Source organism: Takifugu flavidus, chromosome 16, assembly GCF_003711565.1.
Source record: "Takifugu flavidus isolate HTHZ2018 chromosome 16, ASM371156v2, whole genome shotgun sequence".
NCBI lineage: Eukaryota > Metazoa > Chordata > Actinopteri > Tetraodontiformes > Tetraodontidae > Takifugu > Takifugu flavidus.
Genome location: NC_079535.1, coordinates 882,928 through 906,522, shown reverse-complemented (window position 1 = coordinate 906,522; position 23,595 = coordinate 882,928). Strand labels below are relative to the sequence as shown.

Here is a 23,595-nt window from a genome sequence, read left to right as displayed (position 1 = left end):
AGGGTGAACCGTTTGAGTTCACGCCTAACTGGAAGTTGACCGACAATTGATATATTAAACATCTCTAAACTTGACACCTACAAAGCAGGAACACTCCAATTCTCATAAACATTCTGGGACTTGACATCTGGAAGCAATACGAGCATCTCCGATACAGATTTGAAAATCTACGACATTAACGACAGATGTGGTCAATTTTCCACACGGATTTTTGCGTGACCCCTGAGCAAGCAGTTTCATGGGGAAATGAAAAGAAAAAGAGCTTTTTCATTTTTATTAACCAAGACCAAGGCTTCAGCAGGAAGTAGCTGAGCAGTAGACCCCTCCTGAAGGGAAGGAAGGGTAAGCTAATGAGATAACTGTAAAACTGGGTCAGTGGGGTCAGAGACTGGAGACCAGTCAGCACTGGAGCCAGTGGTTCAGGTCTTTTTCAGATGTCTGAACATCAAAGTCTTTTGGAATTGAATGATGTGTGGTCTTCATCAAAGATGCTCAGTGTTTACATTGAGGATTTTTGTCTTTTATTTTCTTCTTTTTAAAGCATAAGTTCAACTGGAAAAGGCAAGGAAAAACTCCCTGTGGGGGGGAAAAGAGTGGAATACAGAACCTACACTAACTGGTTAGTGCACATGTTTTAGTGCCATTGATACTGGGCAAAATAAAGAAAAACACACGTATTGCAATCCAACAGTGCAGGTGCTTCTTCAGCAGCTCAGGTTGATGTTGCATCCAGTCTAGGATAGCTGTGTGTGAGTTGTGTGAAGTTTCACCTCACACTGTTAACGTGCTGATGGCAACGAGCCCAGAAAACTGCGTTTTCAATCAGCCTCTGGCTTTGTTTGGACTACCTTTCTAAAGAAAACAAAACACACCATGTTCCCAGAAATCCTTGACAGCCACCCAATCACATTGACCTATAAATACATGTGGGCGATCTTTACCTAGCATTACATAAGATTATATCAACTGCCCAGGCTGACTGACTGTTACATATTTACCCACATAACCCAGGGCTGGTGCGGCGAGGGTGGTATTAGAGTCTAACACACCATGCCACACTCATTGGCCCTTTAAACTCTCTCTCTCTCAAGCAAACACACACACACACGCGCGCACACACACACACACAACACACACACACACACACGCACACACGCACACACGCACACACACACAATGATACTCTTAAGCTGGCTGAAGCCAGAAACTGCACCCAGGACGCAGACACAGACAAACCAAAGCATACAAAGATTACATTTTTTTCTAAAAATGTTCCAAAAAGGTAAAACTTCTCTAAATGGACAACACACAGGTCAGCGTGGCTGATCTGGGAGCAGCAGTAAACTGGAAACTGCAAAAATAGGAAAAACAAGAGAAAGATGAGGCAGGAAAAACTCACAAAAGGCAGACAAGAGAAGGTTCAATCTCATGCTTCTCACAAAGGGGAGCCCCATGTTATAATGGAGGATCTATGACAATCAGGTGATGAGAGGGAAAAGGAGCCACTCTTTAAAGCAGCAGATCCAATCAACCCAAACGAGTCGCAGATGAGTAAGACGGCATCTCGGACATGCCCACCTGCAAACAGGGGAAGAACAGAAGAAATGCAGGCAGGAAAAAAGACAACTCACTGAATCAAATCATTGCCTCACCTGCCCCAAAGAGCACCTCCAGGCATTCCCTTAGGCTTGTCCAGATGGTCTGTGTGAGAGTCTCGGATCAAGTCAGGGACAAGAATAATACTGTCGTGAAGGACACCCATTAGCGTTCCTCACGGCCAAACCCTCCCAGTCCAGCAGGTCTTGTAGGCTCTGGACATCACCAAGGCCATGAACTGATCATGGTCACTGTAGGGGGTTCAGAAGGAGGGCTTTGGAAGTCACTTGTGACTACAGGCTTAATCTGAGACACATGGAATGTAAGATGGATCCTCATGTTCTCTGGAAGGGTGAGTGTGGCAGCAGTTGGGCTGATTAAACTCTTGATGGGAAATGAGCCAATGGCTACAGGAGAGAGTTATCAGGATTTGGTGAGTAGGGGAATTTATTGAAAGCGGTTGGCAGACTGCTGAGTGGCTTGCGTGCGCTCAAGGGCCTCCTTGGTCTGCCTCCACGTCTCTTCACAGCACTGGATGTGCTGTTGCGTCCCTATGTCATGGGGACTGCTTGTGTGTGGTTTCCTTGAGACAGGGACAGTATCAGATGTTCTAAAGAAGGTAGGAACCGAATGGACTTTTTGTTTTTATTACTTCCAAAATGACAAAAAAAAAAGTATTCAGTTTGTTGAAGAGGTGCAGATTGTCGTCCTCCTATTGGCCCTGGTACTTCCTACATCATTGTTTTAGGGAGACCGAGATATATACAGCGACAGGCCAACGCCAAATCTGAGCCATCATTACAGCTTAATAGAATAGATGTTTTTCTTGCAGTTTATGTAAATAAATATCTTGCAAAGCTTTCTCAATTGAAGCAAAGTTGAGTAAGAAGGCAGATATGGCAGAGTAGATTGAGTGATCAGTTGAGTATGCTGTATAGCAGCATCATCAGCGTAGAGGAATAACGAGGCGCCACCTGCTTTGGCCACATCCTTTATTTAGATGCGGAACAAGGATGAAAGACACCCTTCAAGATGTGAACTGACAGACGTCTTCTCACTTCATTTACTGTATGTGGTTATTGAGATAACTGGAAATACCTTCAGGGTAGTGGTGCTACGCCATGGCCTTCTCTGAACCCAGAAAGCAGCTCTGACAGGATCTGATTTTGGTTAAGAACCGCCTCTCTGATTTCTCCGGGCAGGGCAATATAAAATTTGACCGGTAAAAGGATAGGGTAAAAAAAAGTGTCTAATAGGAGCAACAATAATAGGCGCAGCAGCTTCTTTGAATAAGAATAGAAGCCAGATTATGCGTCTGTGTCTAAAGGTTGAGACAGGATTGATTGGCCAAGCTATCTTAGTGCCTGTGGTTGCTTTTCCGAACTTGACGCAGTGTGTCATAACTTTTAGCTTTCTGACCAAGGTGATCTAAATTGGTTCATTATCCATTTCAAGAAAAACAATATGCTGGTCATAGAGCCTCTGATTGCTCACTCGTAGTTTGTTTTCTGATGTGTTGTTGTTTGTACTCCTCTTAGCTTAACCTAGAAAATTACTCCTCCCTGACTCCTAAATTGTTGTAGATTGAACTTTACTCCCTTTTATTGTCCTGATGGAGCTTCTGAGCTCTCTGTGACCAGATCTTGTTTTCCATTCCTTCCACAGACAAAGCAGTGCTAAAGGGACAAACAGGCTAAATGATTTGTTGTATCCAAGGTTCGCATTCTCTCTTTGGGATAGGGAAAGATAAACGCCGTACATGGTTGGAGCCAGCCAGTGGCCTCCCTTATGCCTTCTAGAGCTCTTGGTTCAAAAGTCTCATCAGAATTGTTGCTGGCACTGCATGCATGTACTGTTGCTGTGTTGGTGTCACTTTTCCTGATCAGTAAACTTCATTTCAACACATCATCCTGTCTGTCAGTCCCACAACCTCCACCCAGAATTTCCACAGTGAGTCAGGGTAACACAGGAGAAACACCCGAGGACTGCAATGCAAAACTTCCAGAGATGGTTTTAGGAGAGCTTAATAATCCTCCCAGGCACATGATGTGTCCTTTAAGCATATAGTAGTAAATTGTTTACCCTCCTTCAGAGGAATTCACAGAGCTTAACTGCAGATGATCAGGACTTTAAAAAGAAATACTGGTAATTCAGAAGTAAAATGTTCAGGAAACATGATTGAAAACAATTGGATTTGATACAATTGGATAGATAGATAGATAGATAGATAGATAGATAGATAGATAGATAGATAGATAGATAGATAGATAGATAGATAGATAGATAGATAGAATTAATTATTGTAATCCCTGCAGGGAAATTAATTCAACAGGTTTAGGATTAGTGAAACAGTTGGGATTAGGGATGAAGGAAAGATTAGGGTTAGGGTTAGGCTAGGGTTTGGGGTTAGGGTTGGGCAAGTCTTAAGGTTAGGGTTTTGATTAAGGTTAGGGTTAGGCAAACCTGTAACTGTATTTGGGGAAAGTTTCAGCTTGCTGGCATCTGGGGCATTATTGGAAATATCAAAAGACGCATATTAGTGACCAATGTTGCACAGTGGGGACGTTAGGGTTAGCAATTCAGAAAAAGCTGAACTTTTTTCAATTTTTAGTTTTGAAACTTTCACTGAGGACTCACAGCGCTGTAAAATGAGAAACACACACACGCACACACACTGCAAACATATTAGGCAGCATCAAGTGAGCATCTGCTACGATCCACCATGTGATCACAGTTAATTATAGTACAGTACCCTTGTTATGTCATGTGGCAGTGTGCATTAACACATACGGTATGTAGTCATATCATAGTCTGCAGTCATCTGTGGACTGACTGAAAAAGATGCCACTAAGAGCTGACCCACATCGACACTGGGAAATAGGACAGCGGATCTGCCTAAACAGAGAGACATTGTTATCTCACGCAGAGGCGTGTAACACACCACCACAGAAAACAATGTGTCACAGCCGTGTGTAACCCCTTTATCTCTTTTACCATTCCATCTCCACTGCCAAGCTGTCAGTTATTAGTTCTCTGCTGATCAGACTGGAGAACAAAAGTTGGTCCTTCCTACCAGACCCTGCAGAGGATTTCAGCCGTCACCGTGGGCTTTACCATTACAGTATATTAGCCAAATACTTCATGATTTGTTTTGACAGTGACAGTGTACAACCTATCTTCTCTTTTCTTTGTTCAAGCAAAATAAAAGTAATTTAAGTCGGAACCAAGCTGTGTTTATCTGCTGACAGCAGCAGTTCCAACACAGCTGCTGCTGTTTGTCCATCTGAATCTGGGGCATCAAAAAATCAGCTGACATTAACTGTTACAAATACACACAAGCATTTGGCCCATTCACACGTATGTAACCTTTTACACAGCCAACACACACATGCTCCTGCTGTCCTAAAATACAGCACATCACCACATCCCATCACAGTGGGACAACAAGAGACTTTACACACTCTCAGATTTTATACAAGGTGCCAGTTAGAAATTATTATTATTATTTATTTCAGTACTTCCATTTACAATCATTTCCTTTTAGTATTTAGTTTAGGCCTAATCTAAAAAGTGGAGACAGTGTGAGTTTGCTGTAAGTTGACAAGAATCTCTCCTCTCCTCTCTCCTCTCCTCTCCTCTCCTCTCCTCTCCTCTCCTCTCCTCTCCTCTCCTCTCTCCTCTCTTCTCCTCTCCTCTCCTACCTATTCTCTTCTCTACCTGTCCTCCCCCCTCTCCTCTCTCTCTACCCAGCCGGCCATCAGCAGGAGGGTCCCCCTAGATGAGCCTGGTCCTGCTCAAGGTTTCTTCCTGTTAAAGGGGAGTTTTTCCTTGCCACTGTTGCTTGTCTGGGGTTAGGCCCTGGGATTCTGGAAAGCGCCTTGAAACAATTTTTGATTGTAAAAGATGCTATATAAATAAAGATTGATTTGATTTTGATTGATTTGATTTGAAGGGAGAAGCAGCCCACCCCACAGTGTCGATGTGGGCACCTTGGTGCTTCCAACAGGGATTTTATGTTTTTGGCGGTGTGGGTGAACTCACCACCTGAGAACAGTTTCGAGAATCACAGATAGATATCAAAATCTTCAAAAGCCAATCTAAATCTTTGAAACCCTGCAACAAAATGAGGGTTTTATGACTTCCTGACCTGTACTGCGGCCTTCAACCTGCCTCGCAGCTCCACAGAATCAGGAGACAGTTGGATATCAGTGCTCAAGAGCAGTGGGAATGCTAGCTTGATTTCCTTGTTCTAGGCTACAAGAAGGGTGAGCAGTTCCAGATAAGCTCACACAGAAATAATCACACACGTATCTTCACACATGGTCATTGCTGTTTCACCAGGACATGAGCCAGAAGCAGGAGGCTGCATGGTGTCTTGATAGTAGGCAGGAACATAGTCCAACAGTCTTACCCCGAGTTTACGGAACTGGTGCAGTTTCCCATTCAAAGAGGACATTATACTTTCTGAATGCACATTTTTTAGATGGCCACCTTCCTTTTTAGTTGATTTTGGTCCTACTGAGATAAGTAAGAAATAAGGGCACAGACACACACCCTCACAGCCAAAGGGCATCAAATTACCACGAATATCAAAGCTTCAGGTGCATTTGTGCAGTTGAATAACAGGAGAGTCAACGTTTATCTTGACATCAACAAAACCAACTGTTGCAGAGACAGATGGCTGCCGAAACCCACCGATGCTGTCACACCTGCAGCAGAAGCAGAACATGTGAGACCAACCCCATCAGACAAAGGAAAGAATCACAAACCATGTTCCAAACCTGTTTGAAGTCTCCAACTACAGAGGAGAGACTCCTTAACCACACACCCCTAAATTCTGCATCCTCCACATTAAAAAATATTCAGGACCCTGCCAAAGCCTTTGTTTTCCCAGGAAGGTCAGCCAAACTGGTGCATGTCCACCACAGTTTTTCTCCCGTGGGACACTTGCCTTGCCTTCCTTTTCACAGAGAGAGAGAGAGAGAGAGAGAGAGAGAGAGTATTGGCTGCTCTCAAAGACCCCACTCTTTATACACATATCCCATTGCCTAAAGAAAAAGAGCACAGGAACTGTGCAAAATGTGCTCTTTCTGAGAAAAGAAAGGAGCAGCTCAATGGAAACTGCTAGTATGACCTGTTTCGCTAGAAGCAGCAGAGACACATCAGTGTTCCTCTTTGATTGAGGCGTGAGGACCTTTAGCAATCAATGGATCACTGAGAGTTGGTCGCACACTCGTGCACCTCACCGCAGGCACGAAAAGGGACAGAGGAGCTAACAAATGTTTTGCAGTTGGACCCTTCCTTCCCCCGTGGATTAGAATTTGCATACAAAAGAGGGTTAGGAAATGGTACTTTAGACGTTAGACATTTGAGAAAAGGATTAGACATTTGTTTAGGAGGATGAAGCACACAACAATTTAATGTTCAATTTTTTTTCAGAAATACTAAATGGGATTTTTTCAAAGCATTATTTGAGGTATGTCTACAAGTAAGTGTGATGATCTGCAGCATAACCAAAGGTAAAGGTACAAGCCAAATATAACTGGCTGAGCTAAGATTTAAAGCAGATGTATCTTGAGTAGTTGAGTTCTTCTATTCTCAAGTTAATATGGTTTTAAACTTTTAAACCATAAAATAATATGTCCATTGGGTGCATTTAAACTGCCGAAGGTCCTGGTAAATACCAGGGTCATTTATACAAGGATGGTTTATGATATGATGGGGATGGGAGGGGGGTGCTCTCACTCACACGCATAACAGGCTAGTGAAGAAACTACAGCCATCGTTGGCCTTGTCAAGCTCAGTAAGGAAAAGGAGTTAGGTTCTGTGATCTAAAGGGGGTCAGGCAGAGGGACGGGATAGAAAGCCAATTAGGGAAGTGAGTCTGAGACGGTAGTAAATTCTAGTTTCTAAGCTGTGGAAATTGATCAAAATCAGTGCATATATCAAGGAGTGAGATGCAGCTTTGCATCTAACTGGTCAGGCTGGGAACATTGCTACTCAAGTACTCAGGGTCCACAGACAGAGAGCATTAGATCAACAAAAAAGGATTAAAAGATTAAATAAATGAAAAAAGATGTGGCCAGTGCAGCACTATACTGGAAAGAACAAAGCTATTCACCTTTGAGAATAATCTGTGACTGGTTACAGTTTTTCCCAATGTTTTTGGAGTAGCATTGAGATGAGAAATCTTCCACCATTGATTTCTCGGTGTTGCCCTTGCCTGTTCCTGACCAGCCTGTTCTGTCCCCATCCTGGTTGAGCAGGTTTCTGCCTGCTCCCAGCCTGGGATGTATTTTTGTTAGGTTCAAACTGTTCATATAGCAATGCTGTAACCGCTTATTATCACTCCCGTGCAGAACCCTGTGACCTGCTTTAACTGATGTTCTATCACCTCGGGATAGCAGGGGACAACCCTATTTTCTTATATGTTCCTTTTGTATATCATGCTTTGTATTATTTTGTGACGCTTACGCACTATCATATGATGCTTACACTTACGCTTATTGTAATCTTACATGTTCATGTGCTAGTATAAAAATAAACCTCACCAGGGCCCACACTTGTAGCTCACACTGCAGATGTGTGGTTGCCCTTGCAGCAAGTAAACTGAAGCTTCCGTCTCATTCCTCGAGGCACTTGCTAGCTTATCTCCTCTCCTCTCCTCTCCTCTCCTCTCCTCTCCTCTCCTCTCCTCTCCTCATCAAGTAGACTAGGTATGTTGATTCTTCTGTAGTTTTTCTGCTTCTCCCCCCCCCCCCCCCCCTCCCCTTCTGTATTAATTTACAGGTATCGCCGCCTTAAGAGCTGCGTGATGACCTCCGGCCCCGCTCACCCACTTGGCCGGCAGCTTGCATAAATAGTGTATTTTTTGTATGTGTTTCTGTGCTCTGTGCTCTCCTCCTCTCCTCTCCTCTCCTCTCCTCTCCTCTCCTCTCCTCTCCTCTCCTCTCCTCTCTATCATCTATCTGTCCTCCCCTCTCCTCTCTCTCTACCCAGCCAGCCATCAGCAGGAGGGTCCCCCTAGATGAGCCTGGTCCTGCTCAAGGTTTCTTCCTGTTAAAGGGGAGTTTTTCCTTGCCACTGTTGCTTGTCTGGGGTTAGGCCCTGGGATTCTGGAAAGCACCTTGAAACAATTTTTGATTGTAAAAGAAGCTATATAAATAAAGATTGTTGTTGTTGTTGTTGTATTCCTCTGATGGCAACAGCACGGGGAGAAAACTGATCACTTTCTTCCTCCCTAACAATTTTTCTCAGTGCATTATTGAGCTGTGGAATTACTTCCAGGAGTCCTATGGTGTCAGATCTTGTTGTGACCTGAAACTGCTTTCAAATAAAATAAGATTTCTTGCAAGGTGCTCCTCTGGTGTTTGTGTGCTACATCTGGGTCCTGCTTCTACCCATGACAGTCATTGCAGAACAACGCTCCATGTCCAAAATTCATCAACCCACCGTTACATAATCCCAATTCCACTGCCTTCTATTGCCTATAGATCCTAACAAGTAAAGCACTGGTTACTGAGAGTTCAGCCAGTGCTGTTGGGTCAAAAACCACTACCCATTAGTCCCGATCTCCTGGCTCAAGTAGTGGACTTTTTGCTCAAATTTAAACATTTTCAGATAAATTCTTAAACTCAATTAAATAAACCATTATTGACTGAGGTAACAAAGCCACCCAGGTCCATCACCTGAATAGGAACGAACAACCCCTAAACTTATCCAGCGGTTTTACCCAGGACTTGGACTCGGAAAACAAGGGGGCCATCTCATCCAACTACAGCCACTTGCAAGAGTGCAGCACGGAAAGGAATCATCAATCACTGGACCTTCACAAGCTCAACAGAGCCCTGAGTCTAACTTCACACTCATTGAATTAAGGGTGGTATTTACCAAAAGTGTTGCAAAGGCTGCTAAAGGCTATGGGCTGCGATTGCTCAGATTGCTTCATCTAGTCTAGAGAGCCAACCAATAACTATAAAATAAAATAAAATAAAATAAAATCAATCTTTATTTATATAGCGTATTTTACAATCAAAATTGTTTCAAGGCGCTTTCCAGAATCCCAGGGCCTAACCCCAGACAAGCAACAGTGGCAAGGAAAAGCTCCCCTTTAACAGGAAGAAACCTTGAGCAGGACCAGGCTCATGTAGGGTGACCCTCCTGCTGATGGCCAGCTGGGTAGAGAGAGAGGAGAGGAGAGGAGAGGAGAGGAGAGGAGAGGAGGAGAGGAGAGGAGAGAAAGCTACGTTAGGCGGCTCCACAACAGCTAGCTTCTCCTGGCTACCTGACGCAACTCCAGCTAACTCCAAGCTGCGGAACCGTGTCTCAAGCTCGCTAAGTCTCGCCTCCATAGCCGTAAATAAACTACACTTTCTGCACCTATTCCCTTCACTAAGGGAGGCAGAGGAGTAACTAAACATTTCACACGCTGAACAGACAAAGACACCGGGTGAAACAGATGGTGAGGTCATGCTAATGCTAATAGTCGGCGAAGCCCTGTATTTGTTTAATATGGGTTGTTTCTCACTGTTGTTATCAGGTGACTAGAATGTCCCAAGTGTTCAAATTTTAATTAAAGTGAATACAACACACCAAGTGCTCAATATTAAGTAAAGTGAATACAACACCCCGTGCACAGTGCAACCAACGAACGATTGAGAAGACAGGAAGTGATGCAATACGTTACCAGGAATATGCCAAAGCATCAAAGACAGTGTTCTGTAGAACCAGCCAATATCCATGTAGACATTGTTAATGACAGCTTTAGAAATGGCTTCATTTCATTACTTGAGTCAGTTGGTTTCCTCCAGCAGATAAACCAACCAACTCATAACTTCAACCACACCCTAGATCTAGTTCTGACTTATGGTGTTGAGGTAGAACATGTCAGTGTTCCCTCAGAACCCACTCCTGTCAGACCATTCTTTGATCACTTTTACATTTATGATTAAGGATTCTTCTATGCTCAGAGCTCAGTCTTACTATAGCAGATGTCTTTCAGATAATGCTGTAGCTAAGTTTAAGGAAGTGATCCCTGTGCTGATCCCAGGACCACCGTGTGTTTCCCCAGGGATCAATCATTATAATCTTAGCCCTGCTGAGGTTAACTCTATTGCTGAAGGTGCAGCAACCTCACTGAGAATCACACTTGATTCTGTTGCCCACCTGAAAAAGAAAATAGTAAATCAGAGCAGGTGTGCCCCCTGGTATAATTCACATATCAGGACCCTCAAGCAGAAAGTGCGAAGACTGGAAAGGAAGTGGCATTCTTGTAAAATAGATAGCTATCATGTAGCCTGGAAAGACTGTCTATTAGTTTACAAAAAGACCCTTCGCAAGGCTAGAACAGCTTATTTTTCTTCTTTAACTGAGGAAAATAAGAACAACCCCAGGTTTCTTTTCAGCACTGTGGCCAAATTAACTCAGAGTCACAGTGTTTCAGATCCACGTATCCCTTCTTCCCTTAGTGGGGAAGACTTCATGACCTGCTTCACTGATAAAGTTCTTGCCATCATAGAAAAAGCTAACCAGGCCATCCCTACAACTGGACCATCACCAGATGTGCTGACTGTGGGAACATACAGGTTCTCCAACGAGCCCTTAAAGTCCTTCAGCCATATATATTTTTCTGAGGCGTCATCTCTAATTCAGAAATCCAAGACCACCACGTGTCTTTTAGATCCCATCCCAACACACCTGTTGAAGGATGTTTTACCATTGATAGGCAGTTCTATCCTGGACCAGATCAATGGTTCTTTAGTGACAGGTTATGTACACAGGTCCTACAAGGTGGCATTGATTAAGAATAAAACATCACTGGATCCTGATGAATTAGCAAATTATAGGCCAATATCCAGCCTTCCTTTTATCTCTAAAGTTCTTGAGAAGGTGGTGGTGACTCAATTACTGGAGCGCCTGCAAAGGAACAGCCTGTTTGAGATGTTTCAGTCAGGCTTTAGAGCTCATCACAGCACAGAAACAGCACTTCTTAAAGTTACTAATGATCTTCTCATAGCTTCAGATCATGGACTGGTCTCTATGCTGGTTCTGCTGGACCTCAGTGCTGCTTTTGATACAGTTGATCACAGCACCCTGTTACATAGACTGGAACATGTGATTGGGATTAAAGGGACAGCACTAGACTGGTTTAGATCATATTTATCTGATAGATACCAGTTTGGTCATGTCAGTGGTGTTCCCTCCTCATACAGTAGGGTTAGCCACGGAGTTCCTCAAGGTTCTGTACTTGGACCAATCCTCTTCACCTTGTACATGCTTCCCTTAGGGAACATTATTCGGCAGCATGGGATACATTTTCATTGTTATGCTGATGACACTCAGCTTTATTTATCCATGAAACCAGAGGAGACAGAGAAGTTAGTGAAGCTCCAGACCTGTCTTAAAGACATAAAGTCCTGGATGTCTTCAAATTTCCTCCTCCTTATCCCAGGAAAAACAGAGGTCATGGTGTTTGGTCCTGAACCTCTCAGGGATAGATTAGATCATATGATCACTCTAGATGGTATCTCATTAACATCTAGTCTCTTTGTGAGGAATCTAGGAGTAACTTTTGACCAAAACCTCTTCTTCAACTCACACACTAAAACAGTCTCTAGAAGTGCCTTTTTTGAGAAACAACTTTCTTGAGAAACATCACAAAGATCAGGAAGCTACTGAAGCGGCATGATGCTGAAAAGTTAGTCCATGCATTTGTTACTTCCAGGCTGGACTATTGTAATTCTTTATTATCAGCGTGTCCAAACTCCTCTTTAAGAAGCCTCCAGCTGATCCAAAATGCTGCAGCCAGAGTTCTGACAGGTATTGACAAAAGAGATCACATAACTCATGTCATGGCGTCTCTTCATTGGCTGCCCGTTAAAATTTAGAATAGTTTTTAAAACCCTTCTTTTGACCTACAAGGTCCTCAGAGGCCTAGCTCCATCCTACCTGGAGGAGCTAGTAATACCTTGTCAGCCCAATAGACCGCTCCGCTCTCAGAATGCTGGTCTACTTGTGGTTCCCAGAGTTTCTAGGAGTAGAATGGGGGGCCGAGCATTTAGCTACCAGGGCCCCCTGCTATGGAACCAGCTCCCTGTCCAGGTACGGGAGGCTGACTCCATCGCTACTTTTAAGATCAGACTTAAAACCTACCTCTTTGAAAAAGCTTATTGTTACTAACTCTGTAGTTCCAGTTACTATCATAGATAGACAATTTATCATACTTAGGGGGTTGTCTAATCGTTAGGTCACATCTTAGCTGTGCTGTTATAGGCCAAGGCTGCCGGGGTCCGGAAACATGATCACCTGACAGGCCTCTGTCACCCCCCCCACTGGGTCATGGTTTCCTCTCCTCTCCTCTTCTTTCCTCTCCTTTCCTCCTCCTCATCAAGCAGACTAGTTATGCTGATTCCTGTGTAGTTTTTCTGCTCCCCCCCTTCTCTATTCATTTACAGGTATCGCCGCCTTCGGAGCTGCACGACGACCTCCGGCCCCGCTGACCCGCTGTATAAATAGTGTATTTTTGTGTGTGTTTCTGTGCTCTGTGCCCGTCCTCTCCTCTCCTCTCCTCTCCTCTCCTCTCCTCTCCTCTCTCCTCTCCTCTCCTTCTCCTTCTCCTTCTCCTTCTCCTTCTCCTTCTCTTCTCCTTCTCCTTCTCCTTCTCCTTCTCCTTCTCCTTTTCCCTCTTCTCTGCTCTCCCTCTCCCCTCCCTCTCCTCTCCTCTCCTCTCCTCTCCTCTCCTCTCCTCTCCTCTCCTCTCCTCTCCTCTCTCTTTACCCAGCCGGCCATCAGCAGGAGGGTCCCCCTACATGAGCCTGGTCCTGCTCAAGGTTTCTTCCTGTTAAAGGGGAGTTTTTCCTTGCCAATTTTGCTTGTCTGGGGTTAGGCCCTGGGATTCTGGAAAGCGCCTTGAAACAATTTTGATTGTATAAGACGCTATATAAATAAAGATTGATTGATTGATATTAAAGTCTCCAATGATAATGACTTTGTCTGTTCTCAGGACCAAGTCAGATAAGAAATCAGAGAACTCAGACAGGAACTCTGAATGTGGCCCAGCAGGGGGCCGATATACAACTCCAAACAGAAGTGGCTTTTCTGCCTTCCAGTTCAGATGGGTGATGCCAAGAGTCAGGCTTTCAAATGAACTGGAGCCATGTTTTGGTCTAGGATTAACTAATAACTTGGAGTGATAGATTGCTGCCACTCCCCCTCCTCGACCAGTAACACAAGGAATATGATAATTAAGATGGGTAGGAGGGGTGGCATGGTGGTGTGGTGCTTAGCACTGTTGCCTCACAGCAAGAAGGCCCTGGATTCGATCCCCGGTTGGGATTGAGGCTGGGGACTTTCTGTGTGGAGTTTGCATGTTCTCCCTGTACCTGTGTGGGTTCTCTCACATGTGTTAGCCCTGCAATTGACTGGCGTCCAGTCCAGGGTGTACCCTGCCTCCGCCCATTGTGCTGGGATAGGCTCCAGTCCCCCCGCGACCCTCAGTGGAGGAACAAGCGGTAGAAAGTGAGTGAGTGAAGATGGGTAGAAGGAGTAGATTCATTTAAGCTAAAATACTCCTCCTCCTGAAGCCAGGTCTCAGTAAGACAAAATATGCGCTCAGATGTACTAATGTGTATTTACCAGTCCATGATTAAAATGTGCTAGAAGTGATGCGACTCTCAGTCAAGTTGGTTAAGAATCAGCTGCTTGTGACAGGTGGACTGGCATCTGTCTGTCTGTCAGTCCATCCATCCATCCACCTCTAAGTTAGTCAACAGAGACTTCACCCCAGCCAAATGAAGACAGAAACAGAGATCCTCCTCTTTTGCTGAGTCACCTATGAAGAACGGAAACCTCATTAACAGGCCCAATTGTTGACAAGGCTGTCCTAACAATTGGAGGCGAGAAGAGCTAACCATGAGAACACCCAATCTTCTATTATTGTTGTCTGTCCGAGCCTGCTGGGCCAGTTGGAGGGCCAGAGAAGGTCCAATGTTTCCTATATCTTCCAGTGGATTGTGTCACACGGTCCTGCAGCTGTTGGTTTCAGAAGCTGGGTGTTGTGGAAAAGTGAGGTTTGGAAATTTGAGCTTCTTGTGCTTTCAATTGTCATTTTCTATTCTACACAATAGTCTGGTCTGCTTAAAACCCTTTCAGAGTCATGGGGAGGTGGTACACTGGGCCACGGCAGGCTCCTAACACAATACCACAGTAGCTCCTGTTGATCATTCAGATTCTATCATTTGAAAGCACATTATTTTGTTACTCGGTACTTGAGTAGACTTTGGGCAGTCAACTCTGCCCACCTCTGTTTAACAGCCATTAGGTCGGTGTGCTGTATCAGGTTTCCATTATGAGCCACTGTGCTCGCTCCTCATGGGCAAATAATTGATAAATTATGGCTGAATGATACCAGCACCCGTAGGGAGGTCAAAGGTCGGTTGTTAGCCTACGAATCAGTCAATACTTTCAGTAAAGAATATATTATGATGCTAATATTATTAAAATTCCAGCCCTGAAGGGTTTTCAGATCCATAGATTCAGGTCAGTTCTAATGTAGAGAGTAACAACTAAACCTAATGGAACAGCTGCCCACACGCCATGACGCAACAACGTTAAATAAGTGCATTTTTCTATGTTATCTAATGGTATCATCTTAAATTGAATGTATTTATTTAAAGTGCATCCACAAGTTGCTCTGTGTATGAAATGTGTAATAAACGAAATAAATGTGTCTCCATGTTCTACATCAGAAGTATCGGTTATGGTATTAATTCACAAGTTTTTTGCACAGCTCATCTTATCAAGCCAGACATCAAAAATTAAACAGACAAATTGATTTTTGCTGTTGTTACTCTTGACAGGTGAGATGAAACTTAAGTACGAAAAAAATGGCATGTATTCAAAATATTTCTAAGTGCTTTTTTTATTTACTGTACATTTTTATAGCATTGGCACTCAACACATTTGCACTAAGCTGTGGTTTGGAATTTACAAGGTGAAAAAGATTCCTCGAGGCACTTGCTAGCTTATCAATTATTCATATTTGAGCTCCACACCTGAACCACACAGTATTCTTATGTTGTGTGCTTTTGATTAGGAGGTGCTGCAAGATCAGTGTTGAAAATCCTTTTTTGATGGGCAGAAAAACAACAGGTCTCATGAACTCTTGTGCTGGACTAGGTCACTGGCGGAGAGTATTGACCTGTCTATACAAAACAGACAGACAGCAAACATCTGACATCCAACAGCAGTTCACATGACAAACAGGAAACCAGCAGAGCAGATATCTCCCTATTTATTTTGTGTGAATGAATTTTATTTGATTTGATGTCTGGTCGGCTTGTCCTTGCAGGGTTATCTATTGCAACGTCGCACAATGAGAGGCCACTAAATGCTACAAACGTCCCCATGTGCGTCGCCTACTGTTAGACCAGAAACGCTAGCCTTATAACTTAGCCTTGTAACTGTGCTGCCGTTACACACTGCGGTGGTAAATCTTCTCTTTTATGACTGGCATACGTTTTATGAAGTTATGTTAGCTGTCTACATCAGGGAAGGGGAACAGAGAGAGTTTCTGAAAGCCAGAGCCCCAGAAGCCCAGAAGGAACGTATAATCCTGATCACACTACGACCATAAACACACCACAGCCATAACAATATATAAGAACAGTTATAGATGATAGGCTGGATCAAACAGGAGGATTCTGCTGCATGGACTGGCAGCAGATTCCACAGGACAGTGCATGGTGTTTCTGTTCGGAGAGCCCCGACCTAAGACCATTCTGGGGTACCAACATTCCGGCTAGGACAAGTGGAGGCCAGGACATCAGTAATAGAACCATGTGAGACAATTCTGCATGGTACTTCCACCCCATGTCATGGTCAGAGTTCAGATCATCCAATATTTAGCTAAACTACCAGTGCTAAAGGCTTTCCTTCCATCAGCTTCTCTCATTCTCACTGCTACTACTGCTGCTGCCTATTTTGAGTACTTTGGATGGAAAGACAAGGTGTTCTTGCTCCAGATGCTCTGCAGCTGCCTGCCTGTGTGTGTGTGTGTGAGTGCATGCATGTGCACTTGCGTGTGCGTGGATGTGTGTGCGTGAATATGTGTGTAAGGGCAAACAGTGAGTTCCAGTATTGATATGAAACCCCAGAAGGGTTGACACCTGAAGGGACTGTGTCAGAGACAGAGTTCAGGGGTTCTGAGCTAAAGACGAAAGACAAATACAAACAAACAGGAGGAAAGTCATCAACTGAGATGTGAGCTACTTAAACTCAGCTGCGGCTTCTCATGATTTTCACGTGCTGAAGAGAATTATTTTATCTTGTTAGCATCTTTTATCTTATTAGCATGTGTTATACTATATGTTTTTGTTTTCTGTTACAGTTAGTTTAGAAGTTAGGGATAGTATATAATCTTTAGTAGGAATACACATAAGCAAGTCAGTTGACCCTTCCTTGACCTGAATACTGTTCAGACAGTTGGAGCCAGGCAGACAGGAAATGGTAGACCCCTATCGTAAAACATGGCAGCATAGTTTACTGGTGTTGATAAGTTCCTTGGCAGGAATATGACCTCGGACCTGGCCATCTGGGGAAGATAATGGAGAAGAAGGACCGCACCAACACCAAAGGAGGCTGGAAGAAGAAGATGGGGTCATCCAAGAAGAAGGACTGGATTGGACTGAATTAGCGCCAATAATTTACATATATCTTTCTATAAAAGACTGGGTCAAGGGATAGTTAGGTTGTCAGACTTCATGCCCTGACAATTGACTTGTTGTTGGTAGGGTTATGAACTGGCCCGGAGCTCTGTAATATTTGTATCTTGAATTGATTCTGTTTGCTAAATACATTTTGAAATTGACATTTGTTTACTTGAAGTCTTCATTTAAAGAACGCGCGGATTGGCAGTGACACACAAGAGGTACAGTATTGCAATCCAACAGTGCGGGTGCTTCTTCAGCAGCTCAGGTCGATGTTGCATCCAGTCTAGGATAGCTGTGTGTGAGTTGTGTGAAGTTTCACCTCACACTGTTAACGTGCTGATGGCAATGAGCCCAGAAAACTGCATTTTCAATCAGCCTCTGGCTTCGTTTGGACTACCTTTCTAAAGAAAACAAAACACACCATGTTCCCAGAAATCCTTGACAGCCACCCAATCACATTGACCTATAAATACATGTGGGCGATCTTTACCTAGCATTACATAAGATTATATCAACTGCCCAGGCTGACTGACTGTTACATATTTACCCACATAACCCAGGGCTGGTGCGGCGAGGGTGGTATTAGAGTCTAACACACCATGCCACACTCATTGGCCCTTTAAACTCTCTCTCTCTCTCTCAAGCAAACACACACACACACACACACACACACACACACACACACACACACACACACACACACACAGGCAGACACTACAGTCTAATCCAGAGCAACATGTTAATGCTAATTTCCCTGGTGGACACCCCCTAAAGGGATCAATAAAGTTCTCTTGAATGTCTGCTTCTGAATGAAAAGGACCAAAGGGGTTCGTTGGGTGGCGCATCAGAGACAGGAGGTCACCTTTAGTGCAGGCTTCAGCTTTTAGAGCCGATGTGAAACTGGTGACACTTCAAATGGTGACATTTCATTTATCAGACAGAACATTTAAATGCCCTTGTTGCTCTGTCCTTGTCCCAGCAGTCTGGATCATATGTCTAAACATGTCTGACAACTTAAAAACAAGTTTGTATAACCTACGGTGCAACATGATCCTGTCCAGCTGGTTTTAAGGACTTAGACTTTATGGATCCCTGCACATTTTGTGCCATCATTCACTGTCATTGTTAGAACTCTTGTGTAAGCTTTTATTACGCGCACAAAGCCGGGGGAGGGTATCTTTGACGTCACGACGTACCGGGAAAGATAAGGCTTAATATTAGGTACAATGTTTGCCATGTTAAGAGGAGTGACAGCGAGCTTCCACAGCCTCACTCAGGACCCACACGAACCGGATATCCCGCACCTTTCTCTGCAGTTTGCGAGAAAGTGGGCGCATGATGAGGGCAGCAAGCGCATCCCCGGCCGGCGCTTCACGGGAAGCTGCCTGAAAGAACGTGCAGCCTACGTGGACAACATGGGAATGGCGAGCGAGGATCTGCTCATTACGCTCCAGATCCTGCCTGGATTCTTCTCGAACTGCCTCTTCCTTGCTCTGTACGACTCGGTGGTGTTGGTGCGGCGCGTCGTGTCGCGTCTCAGCTGCTCCCGTTCTGCTGGCCCCAAGGAGTGGCGCCCCATGCTGACCTCCGCGGGGCTGCGCTCCATCTGGAACAGCTTCCTGCTGGACGCCTACAAGCAGGTAAGGTCCGCTCCACGGTCTCGGATTTAAGTTTTGAAATTTTGCCAAAAGAAGCCGGGGCAGTAAGTAGCGCCGTTAACAACAATACGGATGGTGCGTTAGGTGGAACTCTCGCAGACAATTCAAATGAAAGGTCTGGCACAACCCGGAGGAATCCATATGATTCCTCGACAGAAGACGACAATTGAACCAGTCTCACGCGGTTGCTGCCTTCACTCACACGCGAGCGCACGCGCACACACACGCACGCACGCGCTTCTGAAGTGGCAGGTGACTATAGCCCCATCTAGTGGCGACGTCCGCGCAATGTTCAAGCACCTCGGAGTAAAAATGACTGACCGAGCTTCCAGATCCAAACCCACTCGGGAACACAACTTATTGATGTACTCTGACAGCAGCATTCATTCATTCATGCATTCAGTCATTCAGTCATTCATTAAATAAACCAAATATCCATCCATCCATGCATCCATCCATGCATCCATCCATCCATCCATCCATCCATCCATCCATCCATCCATCCATCCATATGCGGTGCAGCAGCAAAAGGCATCATCAGCACATTGTTGCTAACTTAATCCTGGACTGCTCAGCAACGTTGAAAAGAGTCAAGGTTCCTCTATCATACCCGGAGGTGATTTGGCAAAAAAAGGGAGAGTGTGTGTTTTGTTTTGAAAAAAGATCTGATTCTTTTCCAAAGTTAACAGTTCTTAAACCAAGAATGCTCTTGAGGCTGAATGACTGAGAACCTCAAATATTGATCATCAAAGTTGATCTTTAAGGCTAACTAAGGCTGTTAGTTAGCCTTAAAGATCAACTTTGATGATGGTGGCTCACGAAACATTCCCTAAATCATGCTAGGTTTATGTAACCACATGCCGCGGTAATCTTGGGGAACGCGGGAAACTTCTCCTGGGCTGGGGAACTGACCTCCACTCTGTCCTCTGCACTTATGGAGTGGAGAGGGTGGCTTTTTTTGAGGGTCCTGTGAAAAAGGACACAGTACTGCTCTAATTTTCCCCACTTTTTAGGATGTTTATGTTTAGCTCGCTATGCTAATTTAATAGCGCTTGTGTGAGATGGGGCACAAGTACTTGTAGGTGTTCTGTCGGTGTTTTAATCGCAATTCGTCAATGTATTTGGAAAAAAGGAACTAATAGAAACAATTGTGTGTTAATTCCTTCATTTATTCTGTGGCTGTAGTGTGTTGGACTTTAAAAAGATGATTATTGTTGGCAGCAGGAGTAAAAGGGTGGGAAACAGGAGTGACGTCTGCTCCCCCAACAGATCACACACACATTGTACAGTGTGACTGCAAAGTCCAAAGAGGGCGAGGCTGTTACCCTTTGGGTTTTCCAAGAGGAGGACAGAGCCAAACTTTGGGTGATATTTAGGCAACACCACACTCTTCTCTCACTCACTTTTTTCACACTTTTTTTTCCCAGTGAATGGTGTCTGGTGAATTGAACACATAGACTTGTTGGCCATGAAAGTAAGATTTGACCCTCAATTTATATTTAGCAATGGTTGACTCTGATGGGGTCAAATAAAAATGACAAGCTTGAGGCCAAGAAGAGATGATTGTTTGCCCCAACAACTGAGACTGGCCAATCACCGATCACAGAGGACTTTGCCAGGACGTTGCAGCAGTTTGGACATGAGGACGAAGGCTCCAGTGTCGAGGGCTATTTGAAGGTCAAATACACACAACAGGGTTCTTGGCACCAACAAATTTGATTGGATGTGAGCCAACACAAGCAATAGTTTTCAGCGCCATCAATGATGCGAAATTTAACAGACGTGTTGTAGGATCTTCCGTACGATTTCTAGGGTTTCAGCTCAACCAGAAGTTTGAGGAGTCGTGCACAGAATGGGTTGATGGCTAGTGTCAGTGCACTTGCTAAAAATAAAATAATGTTGCCATGTGGAGTTGCAATCAATCCCAGCCTGGGATGAGAACAGCATTTTCCTTCATGTCAGATGTTTTGAACGCCTCTTTCTCATCGAAACTCAGTTTGTGAGAGAACAATGGCTTATTTTCTTTTGTCCCTAGGTGAAGCTAGGCTGTGAGGCACCAAACTCCAAACTGGTCAAGGTGCCAGATGGAGCCCGCTGGAGCAGCATCAATAACATAACCAACGTGCTGCCTGGAGCCAGTCTCTGCAATGGAATCGAGTGTCATCTTCTGGATTTTGAATCGTCCAATCGCCCTCTGGTTGTCAACTTTGGCTCGGCCACCTGACCCCCATTCATCAGCCACCTGCCTGCCTTCCGGCAGCTGGTGGAGGACTTCAGTGATGTGGCTGACTTCCTGCTTGTGTACATTGATGAGGCTCACCCGTCAGACGGCTGGAAGGCCCCTCCTATGGGCCCCATCTCATTTAACGTCAGAAAGCATCAAAACCTGGAAGAGAGAATCGGAGCAGCACAGAAACTTATCGAACACTTTTCTCTCCCGCCACAGTGTCAGCTGGTGGCAGACTGCATGGACAACAATGCCAACGTTGCCTACGGTGTTTCCAATGAACGGGTCTGCATTGTACAGCAGAGGAAGATCACATACCTTGGTGGAAAAGGGCCTTTTTTTTACAACCTGAAGGAGGTGCGCCAGTGGTTGGAACAGAGCTACGGCAAGCGGTAGGAGAGCTGGAGCCAGAGTAAAGGACAGGGGGGTACTCTCTGTCCTACTGCCTGTGGTAGACCTTAGAGGGAATATTGTACTTTTGACATGCACATGTATCTACAGCTGTGCACATACATGTGTATATTTTGCACTTTTACTGACATCACAGGGCCTGTTACTTGTTTTAGAGTATTTATGCCATATTAATGTGAGAGAAGCCTCAGAGAGATGGCAAAAGCTCTTATGAAGTAGGTTCCAACAAGGAAAGTCCAGAATGCATTTTCTTCTGCCTACTAACAATGCATTTCTGGTCATTGACACCACATGTTCCATTTTTTTCCACCATGCATAGCAAAAAAACAAGTTTGCTTTAAAAGGCAAAAGAAACTGGATGCTAGTACATCTGTGACAATGTTAAGTATGTGAATAGATTTTTATATTCCCTAAATAAAACATGATAAGTTCACTTAAAAGTGGTGTTATTAGCCAAAAATGTAAAATATTTCCGATATTTCCAAAGACAGGGATTAATGGTTATCTGGCGATGTTTATCCTGTGTGTGTGTGTGTGTGTGTGTGTGTGTGTGTGTGTGTGTGTGTGGTGTGTGTGTGTGTGTGTGTGCATGTGTGTGTGTGTGTGCATGGGTGTGTGCACACATTCAAAAGAGGCTAAAAAGAGAGAAACAAATGTTTTCTTTGAGAGACAAAAAAACAAGAAAGTATCTTTCTCTCTTTCTCTCCCTGGCGAGAGAAATGGGACCTCCAGTATGCTAGAATTAAGGTAAACTTAACTTGGGTAAACTTTGCAGAATTAGTAGGTCAATGAGTTTACTTCTCTTCTGGCTGAACAATACTGTCACTAACCCTAGACACACCTAAATCTAGCCTGGCAGACACACTGCACATTGCAGTCTGAACTCCAAAGGGGAACGTAGTCCTTCGATCAGCTGCTGTCTACATTCTTGGCTTGGTTAGAATTCACCAAATAATTTAATCAAACACAACTTAACACATTTCTGCTGTCATTGCAGTCACAAAGCCATTCATCTAAAGGGAAGATAATATGGAATTTTTGTCATCGCAACCCCCCCAAATTCCCCCAACCCCAATAATTGCCAGTCTTCAGCAGGACATCAGCCTGCCCTCAGATCCTCTGCTGCCTTCTGTGTTGTGCTCTTCCATAATGCTATTTGAGACTGAACTTGCCATTCTTGCACACAAGTGATACTTGTGGAGCACCTGCGTCTGAAGCGCCGCACTGTGACTCGTAGCCACATACACCTGTGTGCAAATAAACACTTATTAATAGGATGCCAATAGCATTGTTTGCATATGGAAACCATACATCATATTGCTAACAGGTCAGATGCCATGAAGGTATTTATATTGTGAATGGATTTGTGGTTAAATTGTGGGACATAAAAGTGAAGAAAAAGAGTTGCAATGATTGGACAGGACACGCGGACAGTTGACTCTGTCACCGTGCCAAAGGTGTGCGAATGAAGACCTTTGATGAAAGAGTCTTGCACTTGGTCTTTGGTTGGATGATGATCTTCACCTTTGCACTTTGAGAGAAACAACTGTCTGTGTCATCTGCCAGTGTGCTCACACTTTCCTCAATGACTGTTTCCCATTTATAATCCACCGTGCCTTCCTTTCATTCTTCTGACAATGTTTTTCTATTTCATTACAGCATGTCAAAGGAGAGAAATAAAGGAAATCAGTTGAAATAAAATAGATTTTTGCAGCCCATGTTGCTTTTTATAATTGTTTTCTCTGAAAGGAAATTTGAGTCAATTAATCAATCAACCAATCAATTATCAGCATCCATCACAATCAAGCCTGTCTCTCCAGATGCTTTCCAGAATCCCAGGGCCTGTCCCCCAACCAGCAACAGTGGCTGGAAAAACTCCCCTTTAACAGGAAGAAACCTTGAGCAGGACCAGGCTCATATGGGGGGGGGGGCCCTGCTGATGGCCAGAGCAGAGGAGAGGAGAGGAGAGGAGAGGAGAGGAGAGGAGAGGAGAGGA

At 44.3% G+C, this 23,595-nt stretch overlaps 1 protein-coding gene and 1 long non-coding RNA gene across 8 annotated transcripts in view; one reads left to right on the top strand and one right to left on the bottom strand.

The window, feature by feature from the left end:
• Positions 1–360: 360 nt before the first annotated feature.
• LOC130540160 (uncharacterized) lies at positions 361–2,772 on the bottom strand. Its single transcript, XR_008954319.1, has 3 exons — positions 1,653–2,772; positions 1,440–1,578; positions 361–1,351 (listed from the first exon to the last, which is right to left on the bottom strand). It is a non-coding gene; the product is annotated as an uncharacterized LOC130540160 (long non-coding RNA).
• A 15,439-nt stretch (positions 2,773–18,211) lies between these two features.
• The window catches only part of dio2 (iodothyronine deiodinase 2), a 9,282-nt gene continuing 3,898 nt past the window's right edge, over positions 18,212–23,595 (top strand). The window contains exons 1-5 of one of the 7 annotated variants that reach the window (XM_057058201.1): positions 18,220–18,943; positions 20,231–20,326; positions 20,997–21,329; positions 21,408–21,580; positions 23,259–23,317. In XM_057058201.1, coding sequence (XP_056914181.1) covers positions 18,530–18,943; positions 20,231–20,326; positions 20,997–21,329; positions 21,408–21,580; positions 23,259–23,298 — 1,056 coding nt within the window. In that variant the 5' untranslated portion in view covers positions 18,220–18,529 and the 3' untranslated portion in view covers positions 23,299–23,317. Of the gene's footprint in view, positions 18,944–20,230; positions 20,327–20,996; positions 23,318–23,595 lie in introns of those variants that run through there. The other 6 variants (XM_057058197.1, XM_057058199.1, XM_057058200.1 and 3 more) reach the window with 6 other exon arrangements.